Raw genomic sequence first — 21,266 nt, 5'->3', positions numbered from 1 at the left:
TGGTAGCCAGTTTCCAGAGGGTGATCGCGACTCGTTTTTCCACGCTGATCGGCTTTCGCATGGCAGTCATTACCCGTGAGAGGGATGGGCGAAGCTTCTCGCACACATATACGAATGCTTCCCTGCTCATCCTGAAGTTAGATATCCAGTCTGAATGAGTGAACACCGTTGACAAAGAACTGCGTGTCTTCATCCATGTGGTTTTCTCGACCTTTGGTGACGCCATGGCGACCGTCCACATGGCCATGAATGCCACGAAGTCATCCACTTGTTGCTGAATAAATCGAAGGATACGTTGTTTTCGTGCTCTTCTGTATTTCAGCAATCTTTCTTTTCTCTCTCTCCTGCGGCGTCTGATATCCGACCACATCGTTGATTTCTCCGGAGAAGAAGCCATTTTTGTCACGAAGAAAAAGGCGGCGAAAGGGTACTACCTTTTCTCCGCCTTCTTCTTTCTTTACGCATGCGCATGTTTTACTTCCGCATACCTGTCGTTTTGGTCCGGAGCAGAAAGTGCACGTGTGACCGCAAGGTCGCTGCTTCGACGCTGCGCCGGAGTTGTCACGCTCAGCGGCTTTGCACGTGTGAACGCTCCACAAAATTTGCTCCGGTGTAAAATACATCGCAACAAAATATTTCGGTGCAGCGTCGGACCAAATGTGTGCCGTGTGAATGGGGCTTAAGTATCTTGCAGCAAAGTCCTGCAGCGCTGGAGCTTAATCCGCTCTTAGCGGTTGACCAAGGTGGAACAAAAAGTGCCGCATGACGCATCGTTTTGTGTATGTGTGCGTGTGTGTGCGCGCACGTCCCCACACAGAGCTGGGATACAGCATGGCGGGGGGCTGATTCACCTCGCCTTCTAATCAGAAAGTGGAACATCAGAGGGAAAAAAAATGGGTCGACGTGAAGGACACATTAGCTCCATGTCTTCGGACCATCCGCATTAGAAATTAGTAACACCATCATTGGCAGTTCAACCATTTTATTTATTTAAAACAAAAAAAAAAGTCACACAAAAATGTAACGTTCCGCTTGTGAATGAGACTTTAGTCTGGTGAGCATCGAAAGGAGTCGCAGTTACAATGCTATGCAGTACTTAGTTCTGGATATAGAAACAATTGGCTAGATTAAGAGGTAGCTAGCCTAATAGCATCATTGTCAATGTAATTTTTAACTTATTTTCACAATCAAATATCAATTAAAAAAAAAAAATCCAAACGTGCAGCGAGCTAGTCCTTTCTGTGGAGATTGTCAGTCATCCACATCAAGGTCATTTCCAAAAGGTTAAATCAAGGCAACTGTTTTGCCTCTTCTTCGTTGAACTTCTTGTAATAGATCCAGTATGAACAATTATGGTGAGTCAAAAAGGCTGTTTTTATTATTATTTTAATAAAGTATTGTTAAAATCTGTTATTTTTGTTTGAAGCAGAATTGTTCGCATCTGCTGAAAGTAATTAAGTAACCTGTAATTTCATTTTGTTCCTGTTAAAATCCAGTAATCAGTAAAGTAAGTTATTTATGGCAACACTACATATGATTAAGGTCTTTGAGAGCACATTTATAGTCAATTTTTCCAAAACCGTATGTGCTGTATGTTCTTTTAACAGTTTTCGTAAATTCACTTAATTGCTTTGCTTTGTTCAATTCCTCAATTTTTATTTTTAATGTTTCATAACTATGAGAAGCACTTGTGTATTAAATGTGCCGTAGAACTGAAGCTGCCTTGCCGAATGTAATTTAAAAATAATTTTATCACATTAGCCTTAAAATGGCATTCCAAATGGATTTTGGAAAACAATGTGCTTGCGGCGACTTCCGCTAACGACCGAGTCGTTTGCATCTGAGTACCCGAAGAAACCCCGCGCTTCCCCCATGTGTTTTTTTTTTTTTGTTTGTTTGTTTTTCTCATCAGGTGAACAAAGAAGACAAGAAGTGTTTTTTTTTTCAGCAGTAAAGCAAATATGTTTATTAAGCATTTTTAATATACATGGGAGGAAAAAAAAATCACTTCATATATGATACAGGAAGTAAATAAACGTTGAATGTACATAGTGAGATATTTACAGTCCCGGCCACCCCAAGACGGTAGAGAAAACACTGAGCTGTTGAACTGATAAGATTGCAAACTTTTTGTTTTGTTTTCCTAGTGGACTGATGGTGTTTGCACATGCGATAGTCGCCATCATTGTCGTCCCTGGTAAAAAAAAAGTATAACATGATGCAAAAAATTGACACAGCCTGTAACTGTAGACTTAATGAAAAACATGTTTTTTTTTCCTTTTTTTTCCTGTCCCATTTTGACTGACTGACTATTTTTTTCCAACATTGCTTTCAAGAGTAAAATCCGAACTCTCTTTTCAGCCATTCCTGTGTCTCTCGCATTTGATTCCTTGACAGTGTTACACACAACAGGACTGAGTTTAGTTTAGCACCAAACCAATGCGGACAATAACACCGTGGATATATTTAAATATTCTTATGCAGTTGCAAAAAAAAAAAAAAAAAGATGCAAAAACACAACTGAAAAGAAATCCCATGGGGACAAAAATTTACCTTTGTTACCCTTTTTGTCATGAAACAACAAAAATAGCTGCAGGCAACTTGTCCAGAACACAACAGCACCATGGTAGAGCGGAACGCAACAAAAAGTGGCTTTTTTCCAAAATAAATATGCCCTCAAATTTCCAGGACTGCTTTGAACACGGAACGGAAAAGAATATTTGGAGAAAGGCGGCCTATTGATACAATGTCCTGGTGTTCATATGCAACACACACCCATGGAACAATGAAAAAGAATAGTCACAGACTGCCAATAAAATAAGGATGGGCTTCCAGAGTAAATAAAAGAAAAGCACATCTGTCATTTGACTTTTTCCAAAGTGCATACTCTTATTTTTTTTCATTAAATAGCATTATATTAAATTATAATGATAGTTTCGCACAGAGAAGGCTGTAACAGAATGTAGGCACATTGCGCATCAGTCCACAGAAAGCCTTGAGGAAGCAACCGATCAACGCCCTTTAAGGTTTCTACTTTTTGAGATCTTCCCAACGTAGTTGCTTTGGCACGTTTGTGGCCGCCGGCATTCAGGAAGAATTCCCGTGTTTCTCAGGGAGGCAACGGCCCAGCTGGAGAACATTCTTCGTGCAATCCAGCACTGAAAAAAAAATTAGTCGCCGTGAATGTGCTGACTGCCTGTTTGTGACACCGACTATAAAGGGGTCTCCTTTTTGTAGTTGAAGCCAGGTTCCGATCCTTCAATCTGCAGTCTGAGAGCTTGTTTAAGGCTTAGCTCCGTGTCGCCAACGGGGTAGCTCTCCAGGATGTCCTGGTGGTGGCCTCGACTCTGTGGGGCGCAGGGGACTGACACCCGCCCCAAGAAGACCTGGTGACCCTGTAGGTGATAGTTGGGGTTGGTCATGATGCCATTGCGTTTCTTCTCAATGCAGCTCTGTTTGTGTATGAAGAGCTGGTCTTGCTGGGCCGAACTGCCGATAACCACCTTGCAGTGGGGGTCCATGGCGACTGATTTATTGAAAGCAAGGCGTTTGTCCATTTGAGTCATCTCGTACTCGAGTACCTGGCCTTGCGTGGAGCCGCCATTCTTGGATTTTTTCTTGTCCGGACCTCCTTTGCTTTTTGCGGTGCCGTTTACGATCTTGGTTCCCTTTGTCGATTTCAGACCGGGTTTCAGCAGCGACCAGTCAAATTCGTTGGACGGCGATGGCGGTGGCTGCTGACCAATGGATTTTGTGGTGGAGGAAGGCGAGACGATGGACTGCCTACTGCGGCTGCGGGGCAGCGAGTGTTGCTGGATTTGTTCGGTGAAGGTCATGCCGTGGAAGCTATCGATGGGAACCGTCTGTGCCGTGGCTGTGGACGACGTGGTCCTCAGAGATGAGTTCTTGGAGCTCTTGAGCGAATTGTTGGACAGCGATGATTTCTGTCTATCCACCGTAGAGTCAGGTGATTCCGATGGTGAACTGAATGCGTGGACGGGCCCGTTGGTGGGACCACGTCCCAATGACTGCAGATCTCCCGCACCAGTGCTGCCGGAACTGCTGGATTTTATGGTGAGCGACTGCATTTTACCCGTCATTTTGTCATCCATGGTGTGCACAGGTGACGGATTACTGCCATTTAAAGTTGTGGCTCCATACTTTTCCAAGAGTTTGATAATAGCGGAGTGGCCGCCTTTGGCCGCCACCCTCATTGCCGTGCGTCCAAACTGGTCGGCGTGGTTTGGGTCGGCACCGTTTTCAAGAAGTATCTGGACCACTTCGATGTGACCCTCCTGGGCGGCAATGCCCAAGGCCGTTGCACCCTGGTTGCATGTGTGGTCCACCCGTGTGCCGTTTTCTATCAGGAACTGCACAACTTTGGTGTGGCCTTGCCAGGCGGCCGACTGGAGGGCAGAGCGCTTCTCATTGTCACAGGCGTTGACATCAGCATGATAGTTGATGAGCAGCCGCACAGTTTCCAAGTGGCCCTGCCAGCAGGATACGTGGAGGGCTGTCCTGCCTTCTGTGTCACACGCTTCCACGTTGGCACCATTCTCCAGGAAGTACTCTGACATCGCCAGTTGGTTTTCCAGCGCCAGTATGTAGAGCGTCGGTCGTCCGTCGGCGTCCTTGTGGTCAATGTCGGCACCGTGGCTCAGCAGTAGCTCCACAACGTCGCGATGACCTTCCAGCGCTGCCACTCGGAGAGCGTTTCTCCCGTCGTACCCTCGCTGGTCTATACACGCCTTGTTGTCCAGGAGGATTTGGACGCAGTCGTAGTGTCCCTCTTGTGCGGCCAGTATCAGCTGTATCCTGCCGTCGTTGTCCACCTCCGTGCAACGAGCGCCTTGCTCGATCAGGGCTTCGCACACTAGCCGGTGTCCTTCGAAGGATGCCATGTGCAGTGGCGTCCAGCCTGCGTCGTCCCGGTGGTTTTCATCCAGACCTCTGTCCAGCAAAGTCCTAACCACCTCTACGTTGCCCTGCGCAGATGCGATGCTCAGCACCGTTCTTCCCTCACTGTCAATGCTGTCTACTGCTGCGCCCCAGAATAGCAATGTGTTGACGACAGATGCATGGCCCATGGATGCAGCCGCGAGGAGGGGGGTCCGTCCATTATTGTCTGTGTGGTCTACGTCGGCACCGCCCTCCAGAAGCAGATCTACGACATCTACGTGTCCTTCATAGCCGGCCACCAGGAGAGGAGTCATGCAGTCTTTGTCGCAGTGGTCTACCTCTGCCCCCCTGTCAATGAGAAGACTCACAACAGAGGCGTGGCCTTTACTGGCGGGGATGCAGAGAGCTGCAACTGAAAGGGCGGTCCGACCATCCATGTCCTCATGATTGACTTCTGCCCCATGGTCTAGGAGGTGCTCCACTATCTCCCTGTGTCCCATATACGCAGCGGCGATGAGGGCTGTTCTTCCTTCATTATCGGCCTTGTTGACTTCAGCACCGTGCTGAAGAAGGTTCAGCACGATGTCCTCATGCCCGCCCCAAGCGGCTGCCCTCAAAGCTGTCCTGCCGTCGGCATCAGCGCAGTCCACTTTGGCGCCGGCATATAGCAAAGCGGACACCACCTCCGAGTGTCCGCCCCATGCGGCCGAGCGCAGCGCTGTCCAGCCGTCGTGATCCGTGTGGTTGATGTTGGCCTCGCAGCCAATGAGGCAGTTGACCACTTTGGTGTGACCCTGCCTGGCGGCGAGAGTGAGCGCCGTTTGTCCATTGTTGTCCTCCAGCTCCATGTTAGCCCCTCTGGAGATGAGCAAGGTGACAACATCAAGGTTGCCGCTGTACGCCGCGCTAGAGAGAAGAGTTCTGGCGCTTGAGTCGCACTGGTTGACAGAGGCCCCATTGTCCAATAAAGTCCGTATGGAGTCCTCTCTTTCCAGGGCCTGTTGTACGATACACGAAGCGTGGTCGTCTTCGTTGTTCACGTGGGCGCCGGCTTTGACTAGAAGTTGCAAAACCTCCTGTTCCCTCGGTATGGAGGTGGTCAGAGAGTCTTTGGCAGGTGTCCCATTCCAGACCATCCAAAGTGCCAGATTGAACGGCTCCATCTGCAAATTGGAATTCACTAGGTGAAGTGCAAATTCTTGCACTTCGCGAGGTTTGAGCTGCTTTGCCCGGCAGGTGTAACTCATAGCCAACATCCGGTGTCCTTCTGCAGCATTGCACAGGTATTTTTGTGTACAATGCTTCACGTCCAGCAGCCACTCTGCAAAACTGTAGTGGAAAAGGATTTTGGTGCTGCCGAAACCATCCACTAACAACTTGGAGAGGATGTCCATCTTTTTCTGAAACTCTTCCATTGTCAGCGTGGTATTTTTGGTCCAGACTGCGTGGTACAGTTCCTTGACTGTGAGGGGCCTGCACGTGGCCAGGATAACGTTGAGGATGGGTTGGACTTTGGCAAACTGTTTCCTGACAAACAGTCTCTGGCAGAGCCAGAGGTAGAGGCCATTCAGCGTGCCGGGGATGTCGCGGATCTCACGTAGCATGATAAAGTTCTCAACCACGCCGTCCAGCACTCGCTCCAAGTAGAGGAAACAGCCGCTGCTCTTGATGTGGAGCTGGTTGAGCATCTCTGCCGTCTCCTTGGTGAGATGCTGCCTTAGGGCCTCCTCCTGATCCAGGCGGTGGAGGATGTACTGTTGCACATCCTTGACGATGTAGGCCTTACGCAGATCGTCCAGGCTGATTTTCCGGAATCCTAAGTGTAAGAAAAAAAGTACATTTAGATTAATGGAAAAGAGACTCATAAAATTATAGTATTTTGCCATGAAAGCTTTTTCCTCCACCTAGAACCCTTGTGGTTTAAATGGATATGGAAGTTATTAGGATTTTCTCAATCCCGGGAGTGTCATGTTTTTATTAGCTTGTTTTTAATTTACCAAAATCATACTGTTCAGGAAATTTTCAATAATCTCCATGTTTTATGTGTTACCCATTCACGTTTTTGAATAAAATCTGGACATATTGACACATTCGAAATAGTCGCTCAGATCAGATCTGCACCCCATCATCTTGGCAAAAATGCTATGTAGTGCAGTCTTCAAATTAAGGGCGATCCACTTGACATGGAAAAGGGCAGCTTTTGTTTTTGTTTTTTATTTGTATGTGCAGTTTTTTTAGCCGGTGGACTCGCGCTTATCATGTTTGCCTCACAGTTCTGAGGTTTGGTGTTTGAATCTCTGCTTCAGCCTTCTTGTATGTTCATACTGCGCTTGTGTCGTGTTCTGTCATTTCCCAAGTTAATTGAAGACTCGAAATTTTCCATCGGTGTGGATGTGAATGGCTATTTCTCTTTGTGTGTCTGCCAGTTGACTGGCAACCAGTCCGGGGTGTACCCTGGCATACATTCCAGCTGACCTGCGACCCCAACGAGGACAAGCACTACAGAAAATGGATGGACGGATGCATCGTGGCTTATTAATCAGTGATCTTAATAAACCAACTGTTACCGTATTTTAAGGCTAACTTTAAAATCTTATCCTGTACTTAGCCTTTGATTTTGTACTTTTCGGATAATTAGGCTCAGCTAATCTTAAATTTCCTAAGGCTTCCTAAGACTAAAACACATCCTTTCGGAGGAAATGAGCGTGTCATCCCTCTGGCTGCTGGCAGGAGAGACCATCAAACAGCAGTTAGCTTTGAACTCGGCAATAAGCAGTGAAGGGAAAACAAATCTGGGCCGAACAAACTCACAGAGTACTCTTACTGTGGAGGTTTTTTTTTTTTTTTTTTTTTTTTAAACAGCAGCACGCGCATACGTTACAGTTGAAATGTTGACTCCAGTGAAAGAATGACCACAAGGATGCCATAAAACGTGAGAAATGTGTCTGGCCGAAACAAAAAGCACGGCAACAGATACACATAGACATATGAAGTAAGAAGACTGATGTGAAGCAATAAGTATCCCCTGCTAAAAGAAAACATGTCATTTGACTCAAGAGCCTCATATTTGGTGGTGCAAAGGTTAAGAGCAGGACATGAGCTGTGGTGAGGAGCTGACGTACAGTATGAGCAAGGGGTGGGAGAAACATCCCATCGCCTCGCTAATTGCGCACGACGCACTTCTATTGCAGGCCATCTGCTCAGAGAGAGACGAGGCCTAATGAATGTCTTTTGGAATAATTACTTTCTGGAGAGGTAAAGAGCCCCACAACGGCCATCTCCAAGATGCACTTTCTTGCATGCTTAAGCCATCTTTGAGGGGTGCCCTTTGGAGAGCATTTCTGCGTGCCTTCCTTGACAATTCTCACGCTGTTGAGGGCCACTAGGACCGGAAGAACTGACTGGGGGATGGAGTGTGTTCCATAAACATTGTGGAAGAGAACGTTTTCCCATGTCCAAATATCCAAATTTAAATTGTAGATCCAGTGATCCAATATCTAATCTCGTGAACATCCTTCTATTCAGTTTGCAGTATGGAAATTCATGTCTTCACTTTGTTTGTGCTCTTTCTAAGATTCCACAAGATTGCAACACAGTTTGCAGTATGGAAATTCATGTCTTCACTTTGTGCTCTTTCTAAGATTCCACAAGTCCTGGCTAACAGGAAAGTAGAAATAGGTATGCAGTCGGCTTTATGCTTTACAGTTTTTTTTTTTAAGCCAATCAGCGATCAGAAGATTTGGGGGGGCGGGGGAGGGAAATAAAAAATAAATCGATACTCTGTCACCAATTCAATCAGAAGATGGAGCAAAATATAATTTGTATATTTACTTTACAGTTGACCCGCCATTTTGAAAATGCATTGGAAAAAAGAATTTAAACCCAAAACATTCAATATAACATAATGTTTACATTTGCAATACCATCATCAGTCATTTAGTTGGCCAGGGTTTTTGCTAAATCTATTTCGATCTTGGTTTACTAGCTGTAAACGAGTCCTTACACTAACTTAGCAGCAACGCCAAGTAGCCTACGCCTGCTCCTTTTTGGCTTGCATTGGAAGCTGGCTGTCTTGTACAAGTCCTGGTGCCCACAGACTGCAATTATTATTTTGTCCTACATTGTTTGTCCACTTTTTACCAGGCGTGTGTGAGCCCTCTATGTGTCGAAGTAGCATATTCTCAAAGCCATTTGGCTCTGGTGTAACTGTACAAATTTGCCTCTACCGAGGCAGACTGTATTGAATTTTTATGTAATCGCGTCACGAAAATAGCTCAGCTCATGAGGTTATGAATTGGGCACTACAAACTAATGTGCGCAAAGGTGTAAAAACATATGTGGCCCAATGAGGCACGTTCAATCACCGCTGTACTTCGTTTTTTATTTTATTTTTTCAATTCATGGACCAGAAGTGTTTCTCAGAAATATTTACTGTAAATTTGACTAGACAGTCGGTACTTCTAACGGAACTCGGGTTATGTTGCCACAGAGGCCCCCTGTAACTGAGTATTGAATGAACATTTCAAGTCATCATCATCATCTGTATATGTGATTGCTTTTAACTGGTAATCTAGCCCAAACGGGAGATGCAGCATGAATCAAACATCTGCCAAAGTTGAGACTGCTGTTTGGATAGCAGTGGACTTGTGGAATTTTACTCCCACGGGTCCAGTGAACCCACACCTGGAGGATGGATAGCAAAAACGAGGAGCAAAACGGCAGTTCCCACGCATGTAGTCATATTAAGGACAAGCAATCCAAGATGAGGGATGTGCTCTTGTCTCCTCTTGAGACCATTTCAGTTCACGGACAGAATAAAAAAAACTAAAAAAAAAAACTAATATTTGAGTTCTTGTGTTATGCTTGAGTGTATGCAAAAATGGAACTGACACATTTCCATTATAACATTCACAACCTTCCCCACACTAAGCAGTGAGTGTTCATGACAACAAAAACCCAATGACCCTAACCCACTTTCAGCTCATTGTTGCACTGCACTATGCGCCTCTTCCTCCCGGCCGACCCCTCCTTTTCTTTTCCTCATCCGCATGACTTTTTGCTCCAGTTCCAACTCCAAAATCAATCCCATCACAACAGCGAGAAATACGGAAAAATGCATGACCGAAAAACAGTTGCAGATTGCGTTGTTGTGATTGTTCAAGTGTTGGCACACGTGGGAGATTGCTGACTTGGCAGTCGTCCTTTTAGCTTTCATCAGAAATAGTTGAGACTATCACAGTTTATCTACTTTTGTTCAGACATTTCAGGATTTTGAGGTTCTGTGAGATGGGACTCGTGGTGTACTGTGTTGAGGATGCCCATCCCACAGGAACTTAGTCCGACGGTGAGACTCTGACATGACTGACTCTCTGGACCCTAGCCTTCTACGGACACTCTTGGTTTGTGCCAGCTGGGACAGCCACAAGATAAGCCGAGGGAAAGAGGACATTAAGGGGCTCAGATGAAAAGGTAATGTTTTGCCTTGAAGTGGATTTTAATTGGTTTTATTCACCGAGGGATCCCGTGTGAGCATACTACCTGCTATGGAGCCACGCTGCGATATCTCCTTGGTGAAACAAAATAAAATTGCCTTTCTGCCGCAGAAAAAACATTTCGTGGTCACTGACGCACCACTTATGAGGATTGTCTCTTGGAGGCGGGCGGACAGGGTGGGAGTTTGCAACCGCTGTGAAGTCAAGCCACTGCTATATATTTTTAAAGCGGGAGTACAAAAATGGCATTTTCATCAAGTTATATTACACCGCATCAATTCTTAAACCATGAAAGTTGACCGGCACTATACATGGTTGTCTTTTCCGTGAAGATTTAGTTTCTGCTGCAATCTGCAACATCAGGTTTCCCCACACATTTGCAGCTCAGTACCCAATTTAGAAATGTGTTTTTTTCCCAATGGGTCAAGATTTCACGGTTTAGTTTTAAACTAATTTTGAAAGATCATAAAAAACATTGCAAAAACGAAGGCCGTTGAAAATTTGTGAATGGTATTATGGCATGTACCTGACACTGTTTAAAAAATAAAATCCTGGCACACATTCAGTTCTATTCGGTCAAAAAGAAACTCTCGCAACTGTGCAAAGTTTGCCAGTTAAAACAGGTGCAAAACAATTGTGTGTTGGTTTCAGAAAGTACTGAGGATTTCTGTGGGCTGGTGGTTCTCGGTTTACGACCTAGTTCCATTTCTACAGCAGCGACATAACCCAAATTTGTACGCAAGTCAGAATGTGCTGTAGTCTTTCACACATCTATAATGTATGCTAACAGGAGCAAAGTCATGTACAGTAAATAATTGAATGGAAAACAGATCTGGGCCAGAAATATAAAACAAATGAAGAAACAGTAGGAATGGTAGAAAAGTAATTCATTGCACACTGTTCCCAACCTTTTATGTCAGAACCTGCAAAAAAAACGAGGACCAAAGAAAATGTGGATGAGTCATGAACATTCTACTCAAACGGTGACTCATTTTCGGTAGGAAACCCTCCATTAGATTGTGCCAGTCCAGACTATATTTCTGACCGAATCTCACTTAAACAGTTTCCAGGAATGCAGCGCACAGCTTGGCTAAAGAAGCCTTCCAAAAACTTCATCTTGTTCAGTCAAGAAAGCCTCGACTGTTGTAGTTGTGTGGTCGGTTTTAGGTCCGAACAATAGTGGCAGCGAAACAAGCAACAAATGCCACATTCATCAGTGTGAGAGCTGCAGCGCCAGAGTAAAAAGGCCTCTTCGCCAGCTGCTGCTTGTTACAGAACTGGATACCAGCCACGGGAGACACAGCTCCAAGTACAAAGGAGCAACTGTTTGCATTGACGATTATTATTAATTTTTTTCCCTCCAGATTTACAAATGAGGCAGAGGGCATGTGTGCGTCGGAGTAACTGGTGGCATGAGCACATGGGACAGTGTCTTAAGATGAGGTGCAGCGTCTCGAATCGTCCGCATTCCTTTTTGTGGGAAGGCGTCTTAGGTCAGTGGATCAGCAAAGAAAACAGAAACCTAAGCCCGCCTGCCCTCAGATGCACCGGCAAAGCCGTGCGCGACAGCGTCTGCTCGACAGCTGCGCCGCTCAGCGCTCCAGCAAACACCAGAGCGCCAAACTCTTCGACACAAGTATGAGGACCACAAGGGACTGCCGAGAAGTGCGGTTAGTTCATCTGAGAGCGATATTGTTTTGTTTGCCAAGCTCTCTGCTTCTCTCTCTGCGGCTGTTTAGGCAGAGACTGTTGGAGAAAATCCTTTTTAGGGCCACTGCGTCAAAATCGTTCCACTTAATGAATTACGTTGCGTTGGAGGCGACAATCATGCTCAAACATGCCCTGTGCGAAATTGCAAGCCAGTTTCCAGTTATTCCTGTTGTGGGGTAACTGAACAGTTCTGAGGAGGGAAATGGGGGTAACGGGAGGGTTGGGTTGTTACACAAAGTACAACACACAGTTCAGCTGCCGGACCTGCGACTTTTGAGTGACGGGAGCTCATTTACGATGCAACGGGACACGGATCTGTAAGGCGGGTGCACCTGGTCAAGCCAACGTATTGCTAAGTTATCGTCGTATCTCACGGTTTCTTTCAACAGCACAGCTGAGCAAGTTGACAAGTACTCAAATAACCTACGAGGCCAATCAGTCTTGCTCCGCTGGAAAGCCGGTGCTTTCATGAATTGCAAATGCATGTTCACTAGAAACGATTGATGAGATTGGTGCGACAGGATGGATGTATTGCAAATGTTAAATTTCCATTTGAACGTGTAATCTTAGACTGGAATTGTGCCAAAGCAAATTTTTGATTGTCGAGCTAGATGTTCTTAGAGATTGGAAACTTTAATCTTGGATACATTTATCTTGAAGAGTTGCTTGATGGTTGATGAAAAGGAGTGCCACACTGGATTTGTTTAAGGTGCCGTTTATTCGGTTAAAACTAATTTGCGTTGAATAAGAACAACATGGGAGCAGCTATGGATAGTTGAATTTGACTTTTGCTGATCAATCTATACGCTACTGTTCAAAAGTTTAATGGTCGCTTTTTTAATTTGAAGTGAAAACCACTGCTCCATTCAGAATTTCTACTGTCGAGTATTTTGGATGAATTAAAACAGGGCTTTTCTCTAAGAAAATATGTGGAGCTTTCAAAATTACCCCAAACCTTTGAACAGTAGCACGTATCACGAACACATTTGGCCATTTTCGATAACACTTGTTCGCTAGGGTTGTGGTTGAATGCAGTGCCTCCCAGCTCCCTCTGAGCAGGAGAAGGACTACCACCCTTAGTAGCGTATTTTCCACACTATAAGCCGCACTCAAAAGCCAACAGTGTGCCTTATAATCCGATGCGCCTTATTTATGGGTTTATATTCAGATTTCTTGGACGTAGTATTTTAAATGTTCTGTAAAGCTCTTTGTTACAGCTGCAGCGGTTGTGAAATATGCAATCTAGATAAAGCTGTATTGTATTGTACTTTTAACGTAGCTCCATCTAGTGGATGCATAACTCAAACTCAGCCACTATTGTAGCTTCCATTCTATGCCCCATATATGAAAACAGTTATAAAATAGGAGCGCCTTATATTCCTTAGTGCGGAAAATACGGTAATATTCAGAATTGATCCATAAAATATTGTCAAATGCCCATCCTTCCAATTGGACCTATTGAATTAAATGCTTGTGCACCCTATTAGGCAGCTAAAACTAAAAATCGATACACAGTAAGCGGTGTTATTTTGGCCTCTTACGAATACGATTGTGGGAATTGATTGTCGGTGTCTTTCCGGCTTGCTGTAATTACGGATTAACCTTGCATTCTGTATGTGAAACCTCTCACCAAAATCTCTGGCTTTTACTCGGCTGTTCTGGCATAATCTGCAATGGGTTTCTTGTTGAAAGTAAACACGCATTTTCCAATATCAATAAACTTGTCAGTACTGTTGATTTGAAATTTCATTCCGAGATTGCTCACAGATGAAGAACTCTCAAAGTCAAAGGCAAATCATCGATGTAGAACTTATTGATAGTTTGTTTTTAGTTAATTGCGCACCATTCCAGATGTTGTACGTCGGCACCATTGAACTAAAATAACAGAACCAGTTCAATCGTCAATGTGTAACAATAGCCTGACTAAACCCAGCGACCATAAATACAAGCGGCTAATAACCATAGGAATCTAACATAAGATGTCTATGTAGCATTTACTTGCAACGTGCAACTTTCCTACTCGAGGTGTGACAAAGCTGCGAGTGCTGCGAGTTTCAACCTCATGTGACGCAGGATCGTATTTCCTCGCACTTGGCCTTGTGTTTTTGTTCATAAATACACTCGCTGACTTCCCGGCAAACTGGTTTCAAGCGTTCTTCCGCGTTTCCTGACACTGGCAGAACCAATGCGCGCATTGCAAATTATTCATGCTATCTGACCAAACCAGCGCCAGGAAGATCTGGAAGCGTTTTAATGTTTAATGGGGAATCTATCCAGACAAAAAAAAATAATAAGAATAATAATAGTCGCGGCAGCAAGGCAAACATCAGCGCAATGTTATCATTAGCGGGCAGGTCATAAGGCAAAAGATAGCTACCTAAAAGCAACAAGAACGAGAACAGACAGAAGGTGCCAGCAATTCCCTCTGTATTTATCTGTGCTAAAGTCTAATTAAGACCTAATTATAACACCCTTTAATTAAAGCATAATATGACAAGTCTACCTCTTAGTGCTTCAGAAACATAAAAAAAAAATGCTCTGCCTAAGTGCTTGGCAGAGATATGCCACATACCACAGGGCATTACACCGATTCGTCTGCCATGTCACTGCAGTGGCGTTGGTGGACCTGTAATTTAACCAGGCGTCAGACTGCGTGCTGGTGAAATTACTGTACTCAGCCAAGATTACGGTCTTGGGCGCATCTCGCAGCCTTGAAAATGACATCTCATGCATGAATGCTGAACCCAAATGTGCTTTTTGGATTCCGTTTGTCACTATGATGACATTTTGGGGACTGCATTATCATGCCTGGAAAATGTTCAGATATTCCTTCAATCATAATCAATCTCCTTGTTGAATTTGCAATTTCCAATTCTGAAATGTACAACATTTTCACTGTAAAACAAGGTCCACACACACACACACACACACACACACACACACACACACACACACACACACACACACACCAATAATTGGGCCAAATTCAAGCACGTTTCCTGCTTGTGAACCCTAGAACATTATCCCAAGTGATTGTTATGTGCTGTGGGGTGCGGTAAGTGACTTTTCTCCTTCTGATCTGCTTGGAAAATAGTCAAGGGCAACAGTCATAAATATTAAATTCTATTAAAAGTCACGCTCACAAATCCTTAATAGGGTGTGGTTAACGGCAAGTTGGGATGACCCACGGATTCCGTGACTGTGACATGTTAACGAAACGATATCCAATAAGGAAGTGCTGCACTACTGCCGGACACAACTGGTCGTATCGAGTCCCGGTTATCAAATCGGGACCAGGGTTATTATGGTTTTGGAATTGGAATTATAGTTGGTTTTATTTCATTTTGAGTTTTGTTTTTTTGTTTGTTTTAATTTAGTTCATTTTAATTAGTTCTCAGGTCAGATTTGTTAATTTTTGTTCACTTTAGTTTTTCTCAAAAACACATCATTTTTGTGTTAGCCATTTTACTTGTGTGCAAGAAAAAGAACCACCATACTAAGTCTTGTCTCATTAAAATTCAACAATATTTTGAAACATTTTGTACAATCCAGGGTACAGTTTAACAGTCCACGGACTTTAAATTACAATAAGTGCAGTGCACAACACCGCTTCTAAAGTTAGCTGCATGGATACTAATTAAATCAAGCTAGGATGTCTCATTTGCCAAGTTGCCAACTCGTAAACTGGATTTGTAGCTTGAATTCTTGGCGAGAAGTAATAAACCCGGTTGAACAGTGTACTTTTTTTTGTATGTTGTACTTTTTTCATGTATGAAACAAAAAAGGAAAGCATTGTGTTTTGGACCGAGGTAAAAGACAAAAGCAGGGGAGCCAATTGAGCCAAAATCACACACAATCTCATTTCCTAGGAGTGAAGTGAACTGGTGGCTACTTTTTTGTTGGCTGCTGCTTGATGATGTCACTTTTGTGCGGCATACATTAAGAGGACTACAGCTCCCAGACAAGCATTTGACCTTCTCTTCCTCTGATGAATGGCCATACAGTAATATCGAAAGAAATTTTGAAAGCATTTTTATTTTATTCCCACCCATCCATCAATCCATTTCCTGACCTGCTTATCCTCACAAGGGTCGCGGGGGGTGCCTGAGCCTATCCCAGCTGTCTTCGGGCAGTCGAGGGGGGACACCCTGAATCGGGAGCCCGCCAATTGCAGGGCGCACACAGACGAACAAACATCCATGCTCACACGCACACCTAGGGACAATTTACAGCGTTCCATTAACCTAATGTGCGTAAAATTGGAATGTGGGAGGAAAGTGGAGTACCTACAGAAAACCCACGCAGGCACAGGGAGAATATGCAAACCGCACAACAGGAAGGCTGGAGCTGGAATCCAACCCTGCACCTCTGCACTTTGATGTGGATTTTATTTCATTAACAAAAAAAAAAAAAAAAAAAAACAACAAAAATTTGTTTCAAATGTTAAAATTCTGTACGTGCGTGCACTGCTTAAAGCAGATAGTCTTGTAAGGCTGACTTCCCTATTTTCCAAGAGGATTTTCTTTTGGTTTCTCAACAATAAAGACACATTCACAGATTATTTTCCTAATTCATGAGGTCTGTGTAATCCCTTATGAAGTGCTCGATTAATTTAGTTACAGTCAGTCTTTCGCGGTGGTACATCTCCATCACCTAAATAAGTCATTTAGGGATGATTCAAAGGTATCTTTGTCTCCTGGGGGAGCATTCCTGCATTCGAGAAGAAGTAAAACAATCTTGCTGCTTTACGACTATTTGTGTTGTCAGCGTGCCAGCAGCTCTAGCCGTGACCTCCAAATGAGGCAGTCTAAAATAAATAAATAAATAAATCGCAAACAAGAATGTATCTACAGGGAAATGTTAAAAATGACGTTGACCTTTTTGCAGCAGCACGGAGTTGAGATTCCGCTGCGGGCCTCGATGACAAAGGACATCTTTGAGAGATAAAGTGGCGCTTTAAACAGATTATTCTCCTTTGTGATTGTCTGCAATAAATCTGTTGTGTCTCTTGGCAGCTTGGGCTAAAAGGACGCACCATTCACAGCAGCGGGCACAGCGAGGTGAGGGCCGTGATTCATGCTGGTTCCAGGGTGGGCTAAACAAGCTGCGAGGAGGCCAAGGTCTGAGTCACACGTCGTCTTTTTTTTTTTTTTTTTTTTTTTTTTTTTAACTGTACAATAGATAGGAATTTATTATGGCTCCTCCCAGGGATGACTGAAGAGCTTTAAAACGTGGAAGACCACCTGATTAGTTTTGGGTCATACAGCCCTCAACTGTGTCATCTGAGGAACCTCCTCCCCAGCCGACATACCTCACAAGATGAGTAGCAGCTGCACGCTCTGAGTGGCATTCCCCAGCCAGAGCCTGGAATATCGCAGAGTTAATTACAGCTGTGATTCATTACGGCAGGGGGGGGTTGGTCGGGGGGGGGGGGGGGGAATTTAATGCGAGTATGAATGTGCGGCTAGTTCAAAGTTTATGGAGGGATCAAAATGGCGTAACAAAAGGAAATGATGGATGCCTTGATTGGGGAAATGAAACTCAGTGAACTTGCCCTAACAGCGCAAAGCTGGAATAACCTCATGTAAAGAGAGCCTGGGAGGATTCTTATTCACAGCGCCAGTTGCACTTCATCTCTAGATGATGGATTATAACTGCAGTCAACAAATATTCGTACTTCATTGGTCTGAAACAGTTGATTGGTTCGATTATATTATAGTTAAAGTATGTGGTCAATTGAGTAGGCTGCAGTGCATCGACTAGCGAAGTGTAGATTGTAATTGGTGGTTTTGCCTGTATACCAGCCAATTGCAGTTCCATTGCTATCTTGTAGTATTCATCCATTCGCAATTCACATCACTTTCCGACCATACCAGGTCACAGTGTGTAACGTGGTGGATGAAATAGGTTCAACTACTGTTACCGAGACAAAGGAACCAGGCATGCAAACGAGAGATCAATCAAGGGTGAATGAGAAAGATGAGTAAAAATTCAATCGGTCCTTCGTGTGAGAAAAGATGTGCTCTCAGACTGAAACAATAATGAACATCCACTAGGTTTAAAGAGATCACAGACTGACGGGTGCTACGTTGCAGGGAATGGAACACGTTGCACCAATATTTCAACGTGGGGAAGAAGCTGAATATCTGCAGTGCATTCTGCTCACTCAGTTTGATGCCTTATCATTTTCTATCTACCCGTCTCTTCAGTACCTGAAAGCCAGGCTTGGTTCATAGCTAGCTTGGAAAACACGAAGAGTTTTCATCAAAGGTTTCGTGTCCTCCTCTTTTTAATAACTGCAGAAAGTCAGATACTTTTGCAGATTATGATACCCTTGGGCTCTTTCTATCCAGCAAACATAGAAAATTGACAAGGAAAACGGTTGAGGAATGGGATTTTTCTGCCTTCAACTGAGGATGTTTCAAGTCTTGGAGACTCAAAGAAAATTCCAACAGTTGGGAGGAGCCCAAGTAATTGGACTGTGTTCACCATTCTTTTTTTTTTTTTATTTTTAATCTCACACCCACATGGTTTGAAGGATCTATAATTCAAAAAAGCGTCTCATTTGCAAGGCCGACTTGCATGTCTCCGCCCTCTCCTTTGCTTTGCCTTCTGCCCCCGAGGCTCTGCAAAACTGCCGTGCACTCTATTCAGCTCCTGACCAAAATTGCCACCTAAGTGTTTCCACTCCACTGCCCCTATCGGGGCTGTACAGTAGCACTGTACTCAGTTGAGGGGGAGGTGCTGGAAAAGCAGCATGTTCTCTCTCCATAGATTTGTTACATACTCTTTTTTTTTTTTTTTCCCCCTTCAGTCTGGAAATTCCAAGCACGACCCGGAGGAAGTCTGAGGATTCATCATAAATGAGTGGTCATAACACGCAAGTACCCAGGAGATCCAGATTTGCACCCTGACCGTCACAAACAGAGGCGTCTTTGTTTGCAAGGCGAGCGGATGCAAGCGGGGCATTCTACTGCATGACTCAGAAAAGCCTCCTTCTTCCTGCTCTGGTCTCAGAGGTGTTGAAAAGTTCCCAGAGCGCATTCCAAAGTGTGAGATGGACACAGGGAATAACAGTTGAGCTAAGGAAGAAGAATATAGAGTTGTGCACCGTGAGAGGATTGCGAGTGGGGGGTCAATGATATCAGGAAAAGTCAATTCCAACTCACGCTTGATGGTACGTGTCAGACTCCCAGACACAACTGCGCTTCTTCTCCTCACAAGAATTCTTATGGTTATGGTCCTGTGGTTAACAGTTTTATGCAAACCTTATCCACAAAACCTCAAACCATCGCCAAACCAGAATTAGTGGACAATATTTTTTTGGAGGGGACACTCAAAGGTGCAAAGGATTTCAAATGTGGCCAATTTCGAGTCTCAACCAACATGCTCTATGAAAATACACCATAAATGTCAACCAAATCAAACGTCGGCCAGCTAACTGAATGAGTTATGCTTGATTTTGGAGATCGCACTGAACAGGCGTCCCTGGTTTACAGTCGTCGCAACCTACAACATAGTCACCAACAGAATGCGTTTGCACACCTTCCGATGTGCAATCCAACCACAAGAGTCAAGGAACCCTTGTGGTGTACTGCTTTTAATGTGGTTTTACATTTATGGCCAAGAAGTGACTGTTTTAGCAACAGAGATGTGTGTTCCGACTTAGTAGATACAAAATTGGGTCATGTCTATGTTGTAGGAACACAACTCTGTTGTAAACAAAAAAATGAATGGAGGTCGGCCACAGAAAATGGGTTCCGCTGTTTTGTTTGTGCGTATGCCTTCAAGAAGCAAAGTCATTATTATTATTGTAGTCAACCCAGAGCGGAAGACTGAATCCAGACAAAACAAAAAGCGCCGCGAAAAGCATCCGCAGAGCAGGAAAGCCAAGGCTATTGTAAGAGCTGCGAAATTGTGCCAGTGCACAAACTCAATAAGGAAATAAATGAGGTGCTATAACACATCCTGAAGCGAACGTTCACATAGCAACACGTGCAAGAAAGAAGGGTGATATTAAAATCTATGGCCTTAGTTCCTTTCAAAATGGTGGAATCGCATGTGATGGGTAAATTCCTGTGTTCAAAAGGAACCCATCCAGCAGAATGTTTACAGCCATTTGCTGGGCAATTTGAAACAGAGCTTGACGAAGGCCCAGCCGTCATCAAAGAGCCCCTGAAAAGGAAGAGTGAAACCAGGGGGTCGAGAACGACGGAGGAGGAAGATAACAGCTGTTTATCACATTTTTCCAAGATGAAAAAAACCCTCCAAAACGGCAACAGGCGGGCAGCGATTTTGAGTCCTACTCAGTAGTCTGGGCCAAGATCTGCGGTCGCTGCCATATTTAAAGGACATAACCCCTGAGATATTTGATGCGGGTCCTCGCACACTGGAAAGTGTGACTCAAAATGTCCAATTAAAGACACAAAATCAAATCCAAAACCATCTGTGCTGTGTTAGAAAATGAGAGAGAGGATTCTTTGCGCTGTGATGGCCATCCAGAATCGAATCTAGCCTGGACATCTACAGTTTCGTGGAAGGGTGTGTGTGCGTGTGTGTGTGTGTGCGTGTGTGTGTGAGTGTGTCATGTCCATAAATTCAGACAAGGGAATCCATTTTTCAGTATATGCACAATTAAAAAAAAAAAAAAAGATACAAAATATGTGCCGCTTGTAGAAACAAAGGAGAACCTTTGTTTACGAATATGACTGTCGTGGCAGAGGGGCCAAAGGTGTGTCAAATGGAGCTACAAAGTAGTAAGACAAGAGACAAAATGCCTCCTCCACTTCCTTTGAACAGCTCGTCACCCTATTGTTCCGTCTGACACAATGCACTGCAAATTCTCACCTTGAAAACACGTGGCATATTTCCAAACACATTTTCACAATGCCTCACTTTGGGCTGGAAACCAAAATAAAATATGCAAAACAGCACCATAATGTCAGGTTATGACTGCAGTTAATTCAGTTTCATTGTACAAAGACGACCTGGGCGCTGGAAAGCTCTTGCGCGTTGATCAATGGGATGGCGGCTGGCCTGACAAGATAACAGCGGCTGGTGTCACAAGACGTCAGGCAAGCACCGCGCTGGTGACACTGATGTCATTCAAGCAAGTCGAGACGCTCGAGATACTACTTGAACATCCTTGGCAACGAATAAAGTTTC

The 21,266-nt window shown here is 44.3% G+C and overlaps 1 protein-coding gene and 1 long non-coding RNA gene across 2 annotated transcripts in view; one reads left to right on the top strand and one right to left on the bottom strand.

Moving 5' to 3' along the window:
- Positions 1-1,937: 1,937 nt before the first annotated feature.
- ankrd50 (ankyrin repeat domain 50) overlaps positions 1,938-21,266 on the bottom strand; it is a 36,635-nt gene continuing 17,306 nt past the window's right edge. Inside the window, exon 4 of the mRNA XM_019892206.1 lies at positions 1,938-6,715. Within this exon, the coding sequence (XP_019747765.1) occupies positions 3,213-6,715 (3,503 nt within the window). The 3' untranslated portion in view covers positions 1,938-3,212. The remainder of the gene's footprint in view (positions 6,716-21,266) is intronic.
- On the top strand, positions 11,648-19,831 carry LOC109529058 (uncharacterized). Its single transcript, XR_002170771.1, has 2 exons — positions 11,648-12,061; positions 17,117-19,831. It is a non-coding gene; the product is annotated as an uncharacterized LOC109529058 (long non-coding RNA).

The sequence above is a fragment of the Hippocampus comes genome, unplaced genomic scaffold, assembly GCF_001891065.2.
Source record: "Hippocampus comes isolate QL1 unplaced genomic scaffold, H_comes_QL1_v1.1 scaffold129, whole genome shotgun sequence".
In the NCBI taxonomy this organism is placed as follows: Eukaryota; Metazoa; Chordata; class Actinopteri; order Syngnathiformes; family Syngnathidae; genus Hippocampus; species Hippocampus comes.
The sequence above is the reverse complement of the archived record's forward strand: the minus strand, read 5'-3'. Positions and strand labels throughout refer to the sequence as shown.